This window comes from Condylura cristata, unplaced genomic scaffold (genome assembly GCF_000260355.1).
Source record: "Condylura cristata isolate star-nosed mole 26May11 unplaced genomic scaffold, ConCri1.0 scaffold00003, whole genome shotgun sequence".
NCBI classification, from domain to species: Eukaryota; Metazoa; Chordata; class Mammalia; order Eulipotyphla; family Talpidae; genus Condylura; species Condylura cristata.
In genome coordinates this window covers 77,052,102-77,068,477 of record NW_004567104.1, presented here as the reverse complement: position 1 = coordinate 77,068,477, position 16,376 = coordinate 77,052,102, and the positions used below count along the sequence as shown (strand labels likewise).

The window sequence follows — 16,376 nt, the reverse complement described above, 5'->3', positions numbered from 1 at the left end:
GTCACAGGACTCTGCACAGGAGCCAGGGCTTTTCCATGTTGGCATTGGGCCCTCCCCGGTGGCACAGTGGGTTGAAGCGCAGCTCTGCGAGGCTGGCCACTACCGCTTCAGCGTTTCAGCATGAGTTCGATCCCCAGCCAGGGAGTGACCCCCAGGGCGCAGCACACCCCCCTGCCCCCCGCTGCTCCCCTCAGCAGTGTACTTCAGTTGATCCGCCTGTTCTGCTCCCCACGCTGTCTCCGGGGAGTCCTCTCACCCCCACACCTCTGGCCTGTGCCCCAGCTCTTGTGTGCATAAAATAAATAAATCGTTTTTTAAAAGGAGTGGCATTTGTACTCTTCATTAATCACTTTCAAAATGTTAATTACACAGCCAGTGAAGTGAAGCTGGGTTTCTGAAAATTGCCAAACAGGCTGAACGCGGCCTTCAGAAGTTACACACGATACCCCGTCTCCCCATGGGGAAGAAACGAGGACTTTCCAGAACTCTCGGTTATCAGTGATGATTTAGATATACACAATGACATTTAAAAGTGGCTGTTGGCATCTGATTTTTTAGAATACCTGTCACAAATGCCTCAGTGCGCATTAATGAATTATTTATCATGTACTGATCTTCATTTTCTTTCCCCAGATGCGAAGAGCCTCGCTGAAATGCTGATGAGGTAAGAACGACAGCCAGCACCCAGATGCCATATTTAAAAGAACCCCAGTTTGCGTCAGGGTTTGGTAATGACGCTCTGAGGCTGGTGGCGCGTGACTGACGGGCGGCGGGCACCAGAAAGGGCAGGACGGCCGCTTTGGCCGGCCGCTGGGGCGGCCCCTCCCGACCGGCGAGCAGTCAGCGCAGTGGAATTACGGAGCGGCCGTGTGCTGTGTCCAGACGCTCTGGGGCCTGTCAGCTCGGCACAGTGCACCGGCCTTTGCCGGTCCGGTCACAGCGCCCAGCTCTGCAGGGGTCTGTGTCTGTGCCTCTCTCGCTACGCAGGCTGGGAGGTGAGGAGCATGCTCGCCCCGCCACACAGGGCGCCCCGGAACTCCATTCAGCTGCCCATGTGCTGACACTAACCCAAAGGTGAAGGGGGCCGTCGGCTAAGAACCGGGTGAGGGGAACGGCAGGGCCGCGGTGGGGACTTGCTGTTGCCGCAGAGCAGAGGGGGGAGGGAGGAGGGGGCGCGGGGTCCCCCAGCCCGCGCAGCTGCCGTTCTCTCCCTCCCCGTCTTTGCGTGGAAGTGCACACTGTGTGACTCGCACAGCCTGCTGAAGACACAGGCAGAGCCGCGGCCGCTGGCCCAGGGCCACCTCCCGCGGGCCTCTGGTGGCCCCGGGGGGCTGCGAACAGCATGAGCTCTAGGCCTGGGACATGGCGGAATCGCGGATCACTGGAACTGCGCCCGTGAGCGGCTCCACGGGACCCGGCGCCGTTTGCCGAGGTGATGGGCCTTTGTCCTGACGCGAGTTGGGAGGCTGTGAGGGCCTGCAAAGACCTGCTCGGGTCTTGCTGAGTTTGGGGTGATTTTTCAACATCCGGAAGGTGTCAAGTCGATGGCTGGTGCAGGCGTCTGGGGCGCCGGGGCGGCGGGGAGCTGTGAGGGCTTGGCCCGCACCCGCTTCCCCGTGGCTCGCCGTGCGGAGTCAGACTTGCAGGCAGTGCTCTGAGAACCCACCGGGAGCCCCGCGAGCCAGGCCGGGCGGAAGCTCCCCAGCTTGGTGGTCGCAAGGACAGCGGCGTGGCGACTGCCTCCACCAGGTCAGCTGGAAGCCGCGCGGCCAGCCCGGGGCCTTGGGTTCGGGTTCATCTAGCACCCACAACGGTGCGCGTGTAAACCGAGACGCACTTGAGCCTGGCGAGTTCACCCGCGTCCTGAGCGTTCTGGATGCCTGTGGGCCTGGGGGGCGTCTGCCTGGGGTACGGCAGGGGCCTCTTTACCGAGCTCGCCCTCACCCCACGCCGCAGCCCCAAGGGCCCCCAGTCTGGCTCCTGCTGCCACTCTGGCCACCCCGTCATAGACATCCCTGTGCTGAAGCCCTTGCTGTGATGTGACGCTGGGCGCATGGCGCTGCCGGGCTCCACGTTTGCTCGGTAGGATGAACTGGTCCCAGTCAGTATCTGCGGTCCCCAGGATGCACCCCACCCTGCTCACTCGCCCCCGCCGAACCCCACTCAGCATCCCCTGCGTCCCCTTGGCCATCGGGCAGGCCCGCCAGTGGTGCGAGCCCCGGGCAAGCGGAACGGATCGGGGCGCCGGCAGGCGGCGGTTGCCAGCGAGATAGCGGGAACGTTAAGCCCAGCGGTTACTCCCACTGGAGGGAGGCTCGGGGCTTGTCCCGTAGGGGAGGTGACTGGAAAGGGAGGGGGTCCCCGAGCTGCTCCGGTAGCTGTTTTCGTGGGATTCACTTAGAAGGCAGAGCGATGCTTTTAGTCACGAAACGTGAGCTGAATCTGAGTTTGGCCAAGGCCGTGTCACTGCCCTGGTCGACCATGTTTTCAGGGTGCCCAGAAGTCTGGGCGAGAGGCCACTGGAGCGCTGCCCCTGGCCTTTGCTGCCACTTTCTTAGGGAGTCGAGGTCTCAGCAGGCTGGTGGGGTGAGAGGCCCCAGCCTGTGTTCTGGAATAGGTGCTGTGGATGAGCTGCTCTGCCACGGGGGACAGTCGTCGCCCCCCTCTGTTCCATTTGCCGCATGTGGGAGCGCGCTGTTATTCTTCTGGTGTTGTCATTTTGTGACCGAGGAGAACAGAGCATGTTTTCTGACCCTGTTCTGCTAGAAATTCTGAGTATCTTAGCAGAATGTGCCATCCCGAAGTCAGGCAGTCGAGCTTGCTTAGGGCGTGTGGACATTTGGGTGAAGTGAGCCACCCCAGAGAACAGAGAGCCGCCTGGCCCGCCTGCCCTGTCCTTCTGTACAACAGGCAAGGGGGATTCTTCAAAGAGCCCCCAGTCTTCTAAGAGGTTTCCCTGGCCTGGCCTAAGTCTCTGACCTTGCACACATGTTAGAGTCCAGGGCAAGCACTCACCAGATCGTGGAAGACAGCCATGCACACTGGGAGTTGGATTGGCTCTGGCTTTCTGTCTACACAGAGAAAGAAGCCCCGCCACTCGCCGTGTGGAGAGCTGGTCCGGTGGACGGCAGCTGTGTCCACTCCGGAAGCTCCGTCACGCCGTGTTAGAGAGGTGGGCCAGTGGCCGGATGCCTTTGGTAGCTTTTCCACAATCCTAAGAGAACATGACAGCTATAAGGAGTTGTATCAAGTGCAAGGAATGCACTTGCTGAGCCCAGACACACGCAAAAAACATTCAGAAAAATTCAGAAATATCCAGAAAATATTCACTGTGAACCAGCCGCAGCTCTCTGTCATTCTCGTCAGACAACCAGATGGCAAATGGGTGGTGGAGAATTATATTTCAGTAGTGACTAACCAGTCTCTCTCACGTGATCCCTAACCACAGAGACGCAATTTTGCGCCCCGCTGCCAACATGCAGCAGCTTTTCCAGGTTACAAAGGACATTTCTTCAAATAACTTTTTCTGGAGGTTGGCTGTCGTTCTGATGAACGCTGGCTATCCTTTTTGAGAACTGGCCCTCACGTAACAATAGCTTATGAGAGATGGCGCCAAGATTAATGGAAAGAATCGATTTGGCTGGGCCCCATAGCCCTTTTAGAACAGGAAGAAAACGGCTGGCGCTGGGCCCGCCGCTGTCCCCAAGCGGGCACCTGCCGGGGCACATTCTGGGCTAGTCCCAGTGCCATGTGGGGAACCGAGTTTACTTCCCAGTAGGAGAGACGGATGATACGTCGGTAACGCTGTGGGTTCAGGCGGGCTCGGACACAGCAAGGGGGAGGGAGCCCGACACCTGTGGCCGTGGCCGGCCGCGGGCCTCCTGGGAAAAGGTCGCACCTTGCTGAGCCCCTGGAGGGGGCAGGCCAGCTGCAGGGGTGTCCAGGCATCAGCTAGCCGGGGGGAGGGGGGAGGGGTGCTGGGAGCCACAGGTCAAAGTGCGTGGGCACAAACAGCCCCCGTGTCGAGCGCTGTCGGCCGCTCCCTGGCCTTCCTGCTCGGGCCTGGCAACACGCGTCCCACCGGGCTGAGCGTCCTTGCTCTTAGTGTGGTCATCGTCGGAGTCTTCCGGCCAGGGGCAGCGGAGCAGATCGGCTGTTCACTGGCTTCCTGGCCGCGGGCCCCTCTGCGGTAGCCGGTCCCCGGGTATTTGGCGGAGCAGCTGTGCGTGGTCGGCAGCGGGGAGCCCGCTCACGGTTCTATTTCTGGGTCCCCGGTGGAGACTAAACATAACCCTCCACTCTGCTGAGGGGGTTCCCCCCTGTGTTTCCGTGGAAAGGGCGCTTGTCTGAGCATAACGCCCCCAAAGCAAAATGCGCCTCATGTCAGGCGAGTGTCTGCGCCTCTGGTTCGTGCTGCTGTTGCTGTTTGAGACACACGTGAAGGGAAAAGCAGGAACATAAAGGCCCCGGGACAAATTCAGGGCAAAGGTTTGAACTTGGGCTCCGTGGCGTCCGCGTGGTCTGGCCCCGTGACCTGGCTTCTCACCCGCGAAGCGAGAACTGTGATTCTGTGTCAGTCCTGAGCGCTGAGCTGCCCGACACTGCTGTGGCCACATTCGTGGGCCTCTTCGCTGACTCACAAATGAAGGAAGGGATGTTAGCCGGCATCCAGGGAGCCGGCACAGACCAGCCTGCAGCAGTTCAAGGTCGAGTGAACTTGACCTCCAGGTTGTTCACCCAAGGGCTCGAGCGTGAGCGTTGTCATCGGTGAGAAGCGCCCGCTGGCTGCTGCAGTCGGACACCCGCCCTCACTCGCCCCACTCTGACCGGCACAGAGGATGCCACTCTGTGTGGGCTGCACACCCACCTCAAAGCACGCACTGGCGGCTGAGGGGCTGCCTGCGGCTGGGGCCTCCCGGTGGTGGGTCATCTGACTGACGCCAGGGACACTTTAAGGTCTCGCAAGCGCGGCTGTTCGGTGCAGACGGCGGCTCCCGCAGCCCGCGGGAGTGCCCCAGGGCGTTATGTTCTGCAGGGCTCTCCGTGCCTTTGTGTGGCAGATTTTTTTTTTTTCACAGTGGACCGTAACTGGATTTGCTGAGACCAAGGCAGTGTCGCCCCCAATTTCATCACACTTAGCAGGCACGCCTCTGTGGAGGTCATGTTCCGGAATAGAAATTTGGAGACAAAATTCACATAGTAATTACTTTCCTCTCTCTTAGTTACCAGAACAAAATAAAACCACAGCAGACGAAAGTGCGCATCCTCTGGTCAGAGCCCCGTGGTGAAAGCAGGTTCCCCGGCCTCTGCCCGCATCTCGTAGCTGACGAACATACACTGTTGCTTCAAAAGTCACTTTTTGTGGCTTCGTGTAGTTTCCAAAGAGGAGATGGGAAGTCCCAAGTCAGCTAGTGATCGCTATAGAGCCGACTTCCATTGGCGGCATGATTTTTCATACCCGATCGCCGGCGGCCCCTGTTTAACCTTCGCAAAGAGCATTTGAACAAGGGAAAGGGTGGGTCCTGCGTGTCTCGCGGCCCTCCCTGCAAGGCGTTCGCATGGCTGTGAGCAGCGAGTCAAGTGACAGCAGCAGCGCGCGTGGCCTCGTGCAGGGCTGAGCTCTGTCAGTAACTCAGCCTCCCTGTTTTGTCCCCAGTAAGAATACCCGGACCTCAGACACCCTGAGCAAGCAGCAGCAGACCTTGAGGATGCACATCGACATACCCAGGGCTCAGCTGTTGATTGAAGAGAGAGACACGATGGAGACCATCGGTAAGGTTGCGCCTCTGCCTCCTGACACAACACGGCTGCCACAGCCTTGCCCTCTCACCCCAAGCCCCGCCATGGGGAACACTAGCTAGAGGAACATCTACACTGTAGCGACACTAGCCAAGGAGTCAGAAAGCAGAGAATTGTTGTTCCGTGGAGTAGCAGCCACTGTGGAGGGAAATGAGCTTAGACAGAGGCACCTGGAGCTCTCCAGTGCTCCAAAGAGCAAGAGCCTAGATCAGACCCAACCAAGTGGCTGCTCCCCAAGGTCTGGCTTGGAAACCCAGCCTGCGCACTCTCCCTCGACCCCAGCAAGGTCTCCATTCCAGAATATGTTTGAGCTCCACGTGACACTTAGCAAACGTCTGCGCGGTGTCTGTCCTCACCCAGCACCCCCAGCACCCTTCTCAGCGCCCAGCAAGCGCCAGCTCCCTGTCCCGAGATGGCAACAGCCTCCTGGGCAGGCTTCTGCAGCTCCTTGCCCCAGCCAGCCTGCCTAACTCCCTCCGCCCTCTCTGAAGTCCTTGGTCCCACACGGCTGCCCAGGGCCCGTTCACTCGGAAGCAAGCTTCCTGTGCCCCTGCACCCGACTGGAGGCTCTGCATGTGTCACTTCACGCGCTTGGTTCATTTAACCCTCCCAGCGACACTGGAAAAGGCTGAATTTTGCGACCAAGACACCGTAGGTGCCAGAGCTCACAGGACATCCGGGGGTGTGGGGGAGCAGACCCAGACCCCGCTTCACCCCTGACCTGTACCCACGTCGGCATCAGCAGGCGTCGTCCAGAGCCATTCACCGGGAAGTATGCTGGGCCCCAGTGCCCTGGACTCTGGCCGAGGCAGGTGGCTGAGGCTGCCTCTCTCAGCCTACACTCTGAGTTTGTTCTGGAAGGTGCTGCTGGCACCGGGCCCCAGAGGAACCCCTTCCTGGAAGCTGGCTATGACACCCAACTCCTGGCACGTCCCCCAAAAGTGCCAGAGGGCAGACGGCGGTCAGGGCCAGGCTGGCAGGACAATCCCCTCATCCCCTGCCCCACCACACCTTATTCTGTTCTGCTAGAAATGCAATGGCAGCCATGACCTGGCAGCTCAGAAACTGTGAGGCCTGGCCTTGCACCGTGGAATGGGCACTCTGGCTAGACAGGGCAGCAGCGCTGGAGAGAACGGCTGACCTCAGCCAGTCGCCTGCAGCACAGCACCACTGTATGGATGGGGGCGCTGCTCACCCTGGACCCCTAAGATTTGGTCAGCCTGCTCCGCAGGCACAGCTCCAGGGTCTGCTTTAGGTTTCCTTTTCTTTCTAGAGTTCCTCCTATTCAGCTGGGTTGCTTGGGCATTAAAACTAAAATGTCCTGTGACTCATCAGTTCAAATTCCACAGCGCACCTTGGAGCTCATGCTGTGGCCGGAGCACTGGCCAAGTGTTGCTACCGGCGTGCTCTGCCCAGGGCCGCCCTCCTCTCTTCTCTCGGGGGTCCTGGAGCGGAGCCTCGCCCTCCAAGCTAGGGCCGCCCCAGAGCAGGGCCGCCGTCCACTCCGCACCTGGTGACAGCCCTTTACCAGAGCCGTGGCACCTCCTGGCCAGATCATCCATCACCTGGCATTGCTGACCACTGGGGATGCCAGACTGTCCCCATTACCGGGGAAGTAGAAATGTGATGCTTTAAAATGCTCTGGGCTCCGGCTGCCAGACGCCACTGGGTGAGCCACTGGTTTCCAGCCAGAGCACGTGGCTCCCCTCAAAATGGACAGGCACCTGAAATTCCGTTGAAAGCCGATCACGGAGCCCCGCAGAAAATGTGTGTGCTGCTCACCAGGCTGCCTGCAGGAAACCAAAATGCATCGATACTAGTAAAGGAAGACAGACCTCGGGCCAGGCCCTGAGCCAGGTCCAGCTTATCCAACCGAGAACAATGGCCTCCTCGAGGGTCGGGGAGGTCCAGGGCCAGAGCCCAGCCGAGCCCGGCTTCTGCCATGCGCAGCCTGCACCGGCTGCCCGCCGTGCTGCAAGCAGACACCTGGCATCTGTCCTCCACTTCTCTGCCAAGGAATTTTATTCTAACTTCGAGAGGCTTCCCTTCTGCCAGAGCCTGAATAATTGCTTTTATAAGGTCCGTGCTGTTAAGAGCCTTTTTTGGGCACAAAGTCGTGCTGTGTTTTGGTGCCCTTCACACCACCCTCCCGCAGCCGGGCACGTAGGGCGAGGCCCCAGCGGATGGGCAGACTCACAGGACACCAGCCGGCCGAGGGCTTCATGTTGTCATGAAAAATTCCTATAACCTTCCCAGAGCATCCGTTGGAGTCAACACGCTCTCAAGACAGTGTGGGAAGTATCACAAAATGATGAAAATCTTGAGACAACTACATAACAGCACACAGCTCCTTCAAAACACGATCCAGTCATCCCACTCCAGGTATTTACCCACAAAATAACACTAATCTGAAAAAGACACATGTACCCCACCCCCACCCCATGGTTACTGCAGAACCAGGAGCAGGAAACAACCCAGGGCCAGAGGCAGATGTGGATGGAACCGGGTCCTGTATACACAGCCAAACACTACTCGATTACCAACCGGAAAAAGATGAAGCCCGGCTCTTTGCAGCAACATGGATGGGCGAGGGGGCTGATGCTCAGTGGATTACGTCAGGGAGACAAAGACAGACACCATACAATTTCACAATTTTAATTTCATAGGAAATTGAAAAACAGATGAACCGAATAAAACAAAAACAAGCTTTGGGGCTGTAAGACCAGTTAGTGGTGACCAGGTGAGATGGGGGAAAGGGGTGGCTAAATCTGGACAAAGGGGGGACAGTGGTGTGGTGTGGCGAAGGACAGAACTGGAGTCTTCCAGTGACCTAGCTATAGATGTGCATGTTGGTTCTCCACAATGGGTACCTGTAACAGATAGAATATTACAAGGTCCCTTTAATCAAGCAATGAAATAAAAACAACAAAAGACCATGGCAAAGAACAAATCTGAATCCGGCTCCTGCTTCCCTAACTTCAAGTACCCACAGCAGCGGGTGCTGGAACTCTGACAGTGAGCCGTTCTGAGAAGTCTACTAAAGGATGCGCTAGAGTAATTCGAGCTCCGAGGAGGTGGAAGCCAAGGAACATACCTCAAACCTTTAAAACAGAGGAATCAATAAGCTCTGAAAACTGGCCTGGCCTCCCTTTTCCTCCCCCTCCCCCTCTTCTGCCAGTCCAGCAGGGAGCCTGCCCGGGTCGCTAGTGGTGCCAACAGAGCTCATTTTAAATGGCAGCCTCATCGCCAGGGTCCGCTGACCTCACCGCAAAGGCCTTAAGCAAGCTTTTTATAGACCTCAGTGCAAGCGCTTGTGAGGGGTTAGCTGCCACCCCGATCCCCCCACCATCAGTGTTGGCTCCCTGAGAAGAGATCCAGCCCCAAGGGAGCAGAGACCCCACGCGACAGTCCCTTAGGCTGGTGCTCCGAAGGCCATCCTCTGAACATGCTTCTATTTTAGCGTTCTAGAGTCATTCCAGTGAAGTGCTTGAGCTCTTAGTTGTTTTTGTTCCCTTCAATGAGATTATTGTTGCTATAAAGAACATTGCAAGCACCTAAGGAAAGAAGCGGGGAGGGGTCACCAAGTGGGTCATCCTGTCTGAGCCCTGTTTCTCGCCACCCACAGACGACCGCTCCACCGTCCTGTTGACAGACGCCGACTTTGGAGAGGCAGCCAAGCAGAAGTCTCTGACGGTGACCCACACGGTCCACTACCAGTCGGTGTCGCAGGCCACGGGGCCCCTGGTGGATGTTTCGGACGCCCGGCCAGGAACAAGTGAGTGGCCCGTAGCATGTAAGCTAGGGGGTGCGTGTTTGCACTGTGGGGAACTCATTCACCCACTGCCCCGGCACCCCGGCCTGAACAGTTAGGTATCACAGCATCTTTTATTGGGATCCTGAGTTTTTATTGCTTAATCTTAGCTGTTATTAAAATTGTGTCATTTGAAGCGAGTAACTGGGTAGCACAAAGATGCTAGAAATTTCGGTCAAGGTAATTGTTCATTTTTTATGAAGACAACACAGGAAAATGGAAGATGACGTGGTTTGTATGTCTGGGGCCTGGAGTGGGACAGAAAAATCTGCCATACTTTATCTCTGCAACAACTTTTTTAAGGAACCTACTTAGAGAGCGGATACCGTAGCCCCACTTTTCAGATGAGAGAGCCCAGGGCAGAGACGGGCGGGAAGCAGCTGGCGGTGCCCGTCACGGCCGTGGAACCCGGTCAGCTGTAGGTCTGCTGTCCCCAGAGCTCCTGGGACAGGCTTTGCTCCTAAAATTATGCTTCTGGCTGATGTGAAAACTGTTTTGTTTAGTTATTAATATCAGCATCCATAATACATGGAAATTAATGACTGTGATGAAGCGAAACCCCCATTGTATGTCTAGAGCTTATTAATTAGATATTCTTGTTTCTTCTAATTAAAATTGTTCCTAAGTCTCTTTAAAAACTGAGAAATCGACGTCCTGATGATTATCTTTTGCGAAGCTTTGATGTCTCAAGTCTCTAATTGCTCTCCTTGCCAGAATTTACATTCTCAGAGGGTCGTAATTAGAAGAATCAATATTACACTGTTAGGAGCTACTCGCCATGACTCTGCCTCGGAAGGCCCCGTGCAGCGCCCCGAGCTCCGGAACGCGCGGGTGGATTCCTGCAGAACCTCGCGCCCCACAGCGAGACTCCAAACAGCTTTTGAAATCTTGTGCAACGCTGTGTTCAGGAGCTTGCGCCCATTTTTCCTCCCTGCTGCCTGACCTCCCCGGCGCCCTTCTTTGATGACGTCGGCACGTGCTGACCCCCGAAACTTGGCGCCGGGAGAACTGGCACTGAGAGGGGCCCGGTCCCCGAGAGCCAGCTCTTGAACTTCGCCGCGTTTCTTGACATCCTGTCCGGCTCTTGGCTTTTTCGTGGTGACCTGATCTTCCCGGGCCACTTGGGCTTGTTCAGGACACCGCAGCACTGAGCCACTAACTGCTGGTACGTCGGGTGAGGTCACAGATCGCCAGAGACTAGGTCGTGGCAGCCTTGGCATCAACATCCTCCCGGCTCGGCCAGCGTGGAAGATCACGGAGACATTAGCAGGAGGAGAGGACGAGGCAGCGAGAGCCAGGCGGGCGCCCTGGGCACCCCGGGCAGGTGAAACTGTGAGGACCCAGCCCCGGGCTGCCCAAGTGTGTGTTTCCAGCCTCAGCCCACGACTCTGAATGCGAGTCTAGCGCAGGGCCCGGGAGGCTGCGTTGCAGCTGGCCCCGGTGACGCTGGCGCGGGCTGCCGGGGCTTCTGGCAGCCCTGGAAGCCCTGTCCCCCCTGGGTGTGTGAACCCGGGGGCCTGGGGGGAGCTCACCCTTCTCACCCCCTCCTACCCAGGCTCAGCCAGCAGAGAACCGCAGGCAGGCGAGGGTGGGGGGGGCAGTGGCATGCAGCTTGGGGGCCCTCCCGCGGGGGTCAGCTGGACGGCGGGAAGCCGGTGGGGGCTCGCTCGGAGCATCGAGCGGCCTGAGCCTCAGCAACAGCAGGGGCACTTCAGGGCCGGCAGGAGCCCACGGGCTGGCCGGGCCGCCCCGGGTGGCCTGCGAGCCTGAAGGGGCTGTCAGCGACTGAGAAGCCCGCAGGAAGGTCCGGCTCGCGTGTGCCTCGGGCGTGCCCTGGGGGAGGCCTGACGTTCAGCAAGAAGCCCAAGCATCCGTCAGTAAGTACCAGGGATACGCAGAAGAGGAGGATACCGCGGCGGGTCAGCAGCGTGGGGAGCCGGGCCAGGGCTCCCCTTGGCTCGGAGTCCTTGGGGTCCTCCCAGGAGACCCTGGGCAGGAGCTGAGTCCCCCGGGAGCTCGCCGCCAGGTGCAGGCAGCAGGCAGAGCCTGAGGCTCCTGGGCCGGGGAGGGGGGTCGGGCCCCGACCCCACCTCTGCACCTCACCGGGCAAGAGCTGCCCACTGCGCTGTTCACACACCGGGCTCGCGACGCTCATCAGATGGACTCTTCGTCCTTAAGCGATGGAACGTCAGGCCTTCTGTCTCCTCCTCCCTACGAGTCAACGGAAGTCACACGAAGTGGGGTTCACCGCATCGACAAGGTGTGAAAGCCAGAAGCAGGGCCTGGAAGCGGGGTGGCACGTGGCCTGTTTCATGACGCTGTTATCCACAAATCCTCTCTTACCCCAAATCCAGGGAAAAAAAAAATTTTTGATTCAGGTGATTAAAGAAGAAAGAAACCTGAAGCTCGACCCAGGTCAGACCCCTGATTTGAAAGGCCAGAGCTGTCCCCGCATCCGTCAGCCCTCACGCTGCCCGCTCGGCCAGCGTGTGCCGTGCCCACCACTCACCGCCCGGGAGGAGGGGAGGCGGCCCACACTGAGGTGGTAGCTGGGCCAGGGTCTCCCTGTGGAATCCAGGAGTGGTTCTGAGGTTGCTGCTCTCGGGAGCCGTCAGAGCAGAGCTCAGTTCAGGCACAGAACAGCTCCAAGCCCCGCGGCCCACCTAAGCGTGCCAGGGGCGCCTTGGCCCCCTGCTGAGGCAGTCTCCCCTCGGGCTGCTCACTTGGAGCCGAAGGGAATCGCGTGACTTGTGTCGCCAGCACCATCCGTCCTGATGGGTGGGTGAGCGAAGCCCCTCCGAGCCCTGGCTCCGGGCAGCCTGCCGGCCGAACTGACCGCAGAGAAGGCTCTGGAGGCCAGGCCCTCGCTGGCCCAGCACGGGTGGACACACCGCAGAGGACAGCGGGATGGGGAGCTGAGAAAACTGTGTCCTTGAAGGGGACTCTAACTGCCCCCACACACAAGCGTTCCTGCCGGAACAAGCCGGATCACAGCTGTAGTTGCAAGAAACTTAACCAAGAATAAAAATGAGAACTCTCAAAAGTTATGTAAGGAACTGGGTAATTTTCTGGAAAAGATTCATTAGCATTTAAATAACAAGCTCCACTTATTTAAGCTCCACTTATCAAGTCAATAGTGCCTGGAAGACACTTAGCCTCCTACCCATGAGAATGTTTTTCTAGCTCTTCAGGGCCTCTCTCCTGGCAAGGCAGTGGAGAGACACAATCCCCATTCACACCTCGCTGTCCAGAGATTGTGGGCTCTGCATATCATTTGCATTCCGATCGAGGCCAAAACATAGTTCAACAGAGTCTTCTGTGGAATCCTGCAAGTCAAGGACGAAATGCGTTTTTAAATCAATGCCCCCGAGTAGCTGCATGGGATGATCCAGGAAATCTTAGAAGCTATCGATGGGTCTGCGGCACCGAGCCTCCGGGTCAGGTTCCAAGTCCAGTGGCCAGAAACTCGCAAAGGGGAAAAGCCTCCGTGTAAAAGAAAGTCACGCCATCACTCTCCAGCGCCGCTCCCCGGGGAGGCGCGAGGGGGCGGCTCGTGGCCGTGGCCGTGGCCGTGGCCGGAAGCAGCTGTGTGGGGGAGGCGCGTGAGGCCCGGGGTGGGCACTCCGGGGCGGACAGGCGGAGTCGGCCTCTCATCTGTCCGGTCCCCGGCGTGCCTCTGGGCCTCAGGTGTGCGTCGAGGAGGTGGGGGCGCCGGGATTCTAGCTGGCTTGGCGGGGTCCGGCAGGGGCTGCCCGCCGGCGCGGGGGACACCGAGGCGCACGGCCCCGCAGCGAGAGGGCCAGCTGGCCTGCGCGGTTTGGCCCCTCTCTGTCGGGTGGAGCGAGACCCGAGGCCGCTGTCGCTGGCGGTGCTGGTGCCAGTTTGAGAAATAACTGGGCGCAACTCCCCCCGAGAAGCAGGGCATTTGGGGGAGCAAAGCCTATCTCAGACCTTCCATTGGCGTAGGTGGAGCCCCGGGGAGCTCCCCGGTAACTAAGCCCCCCCCGCCTTGCCACTAATTCCAGGAAGGCGATGCTGTGGTGCAGCCGGGCTCTGTGCCGCTAGAACACGCTTTTCTCAGCCAGCCAAGAGTCCAGCTCGGAGCCGGCCACACACCGCCTGGGCTCCAGGCGTGGCGAAACGGCCCCGCGGGGCCCGACCCAGGGTGCCCGCCTGTGTCTTCACGAAGATGGTAGACGCCTGTTAAGCACCGGCTGTCCACGTCCAAGAGTCCAGATCTCTGTCTAAATCCAGAGGATCCCTTGGAAAGCTGCTGCCTTCAGCGGCCGGCTCGGGTGCTGTTCCAGCGAGAGGGACCGCCATTTGTTCTGGAACTTGTCAAATAGCCCCAGGCAGGCAGGGCCACGAGCAAGACCAGACCGCGCGAGACCGGAGGCCCCTCCGCCCCGAGCTGAGGCAGCAGTGTGCCCCGCGCAGGAAATTGGCTCTCGCGGTCCGGAGGCCTGAAGTCCGCGCTCCGCTGGCAGCAGCCTGGCGCTCCCTCTGGCACAGGAGAGTAGGCGCCTGGCCCCTGGCTCCGTGGGTGCCAGTGCTGGCCCGTGTCCAGGGCCTGAGGCTGCAGGCCCCCGACTCTGCCCCTCCGCCAGGCCCTTCCCTCGCCGGGGCCTTGAGGCCCGCGTGCGCTGAACAGCAGCCCCGCACCCAGCATGGCCTCCCTGGGCTTCGGCACGCCTGCGGTGACCACCTCTCCGAGTGGAATCGTGTGGGAGCCCCTGGGGGTGAGGTCGTGGGCCTGTCTTCAGGGGGAGCCTGATTCAACCCCAAGCAGCTCGTGGTAGGAGGCCCATCGGGGGGCGTGGCTCCAGCTCCCTCCTCCCAGAAGACGGGGTGCTCAGCGATGACGCGCCTCGGGCCACGGAACCATAAAGGGCCAAGAGCAAACCCCTAAGTCCGGGCCGTGCTCGCCCACAGGGCGCTGGTGAGTGTGTAAGTGCGCGCGGGTGTTCAGCGGGGTGAGGCGGTCGCGAGTCCCAGGCTCAGGCCGCAGTCGGGGCGGGCTTCCTGGAGGCGTGGGCCGCCGAGCCGGGACTCTGAGCGCGACTCTGGAAACACAAACCCTGTCTTGGCTGTCCGCAGATCCCACCACCCGGAGGAACGCGAAGGCAGGGCCCACCGCGAGGAGCCGGTACGCCAGCCAGTGGACCCTCAACCGACCCCACCCCACCATCTCAGCACACACCCTCACCACAGACTGGCGGCTGCCGACGCCCAGGGCTGCCGGCTCCGTGGACAAGGAGAGCGACAGCTACAGCGTCAGCCCCTCGCAGGACACCGGTAGGACACCGCTTGAGGCCCAGCACCGCCAGGGAGGGACCCGGGGCGCCCGCTGCTCCCCTCAGCAGTGCGCTTCGTCCATCTGCCTGTCCTGCCCCGCTCTGTCTCTGGGGAGTCCTCTCACCCCCTGCACCCCAGTTCAGTATGCACACGTAAATAAGTCTTTAAAAAAAAAAAAAAAAAACAAGGTCACGTCCAACTGGAAGGTTCAGGTGTGGCCATACAGCGCTGGCCCTTGGCCCCGAGAATTCCACCACGCAGGACGCTCGGCACCGGTTCTCCGGGGCCGCAGCTCCGCCCTTGGTTCCCCCCCTTCAATTTTGGTCCCAGGGGTTTGGGGAGGCAGCGACACCCTACATTCTGCACCCACACGGCTGCACACGCCCAAGCAGCCCCGAGGCCTGGCCCCACCGCCGCCCCCAAGGTTCAGATGCCGCCCCTGGAGCTGCCGACGCAGCCATGCCCCTCTGTGGGGCGCAGGCTGAACCCCCGGACAGCCCCCCAGGGTGGGAGTGAGGCAAGGCAGCTGGGCTGTGCCACCACCCAAGGCTTCGCTTCCGAGTGAAGACAGGGCCTAAGAATAGCGCCCATTGCCCCCCTTAACTGCTGAAAAGAAATTATATCTGATCCTAATAGCTGCGGGAAATTTTAATACTCAATTTTCTTTTGTTCTGGATGATGCACTTCAAAAATAGTGTTCCAAGGGCGGAGTGTCACCGTGCACATTTACTTTATGCTGCTACAAACTTCCAAGAGTCTCGGGGTGTCATAGAGGTGACTTGAAACTTTTTAGGGGGCTGGCAGTGCAGCGATTCCTCTGACCAAGTGCTCTCTGTTTGCTCGGGTGGGTCCAGTCCTCATAAAGGGCAGGAAGCGCCCAAGTGGAGGCGGCCGGGCGGGATCCAGTGTGCCCCGCTCAGCTCAGCTTCGTGCCGCCTGACGTGCCTGAGACCAGGAGCTGACGTGCGCCCCGGCCACCGCGCCAGAAGCTCTCGGTTTACGGTCAGAGCAGCGGGGGGAAGTTGCTGCTTCATTCATGTCCCTGGTTTTAACTCGGAGCAGAACTCTTTAAGGGGAAGGCCTGGACGCGTCCCTGGGTGGGGCATGTGACCATGATCAGCAAACGAGCACCCAGACTCCGCCATCCCATGGCTCGTAGTGAAGGTGGTCCCAGGTCTCAGGACTCAGGGCTCAGGGCTCAGGGCTCAGTACTCAGGGTGCAGGGCTCAGGTCTCAGGGTGCAGGGCTCAGGACTCAGGGCTCAGGTCTCAGAGCGCAGGTCTCAGGGTGCAGGGCTCAGGGCTCAGGTCTCAGGGCTCAGGGCTCAGGGCTCAGGTCTCAGGGTGCAGGGCTCAGGTCTCAGGGTGCAGGGCTCAGGGCTCAGGTCTCAGGGCTCAGGTCTCAGTCTCAGAGCTCAAGGCTCAGGTCTCAGGGTGCAGGGCTCAGGTCTCAGGACTCAGGGTTCAGGTCT

The 16,376-nt window shown here is 59.6% G+C and overlaps 1 protein-coding gene across 1 annotated transcript in view; it reads left to right on the top strand.

Moving 5' to 3' along the window:
• Positions 1–16,376, top strand: part of DSCAM (Down syndrome cell adhesion molecule) — a 299,116-nt gene that overhangs the window by 272,553 nt on the left and 10,187 nt on the right. Inside the window, exons 26-29 of the mRNA XM_012730962.1 lie at positions 634–664; positions 5,657–5,772; positions 9,425–9,574; positions 14,708–14,905. Of these exons, the coding sequence (XP_012586416.1) occupies positions 634–664; positions 5,657–5,772; positions 9,425–9,574; positions 14,708–14,905 (495 nt within the window). The remainder of the gene's footprint in view (positions 1–633; positions 665–5,656; positions 5,773–9,424; positions 9,575–14,707; positions 14,906–16,376) is intronic.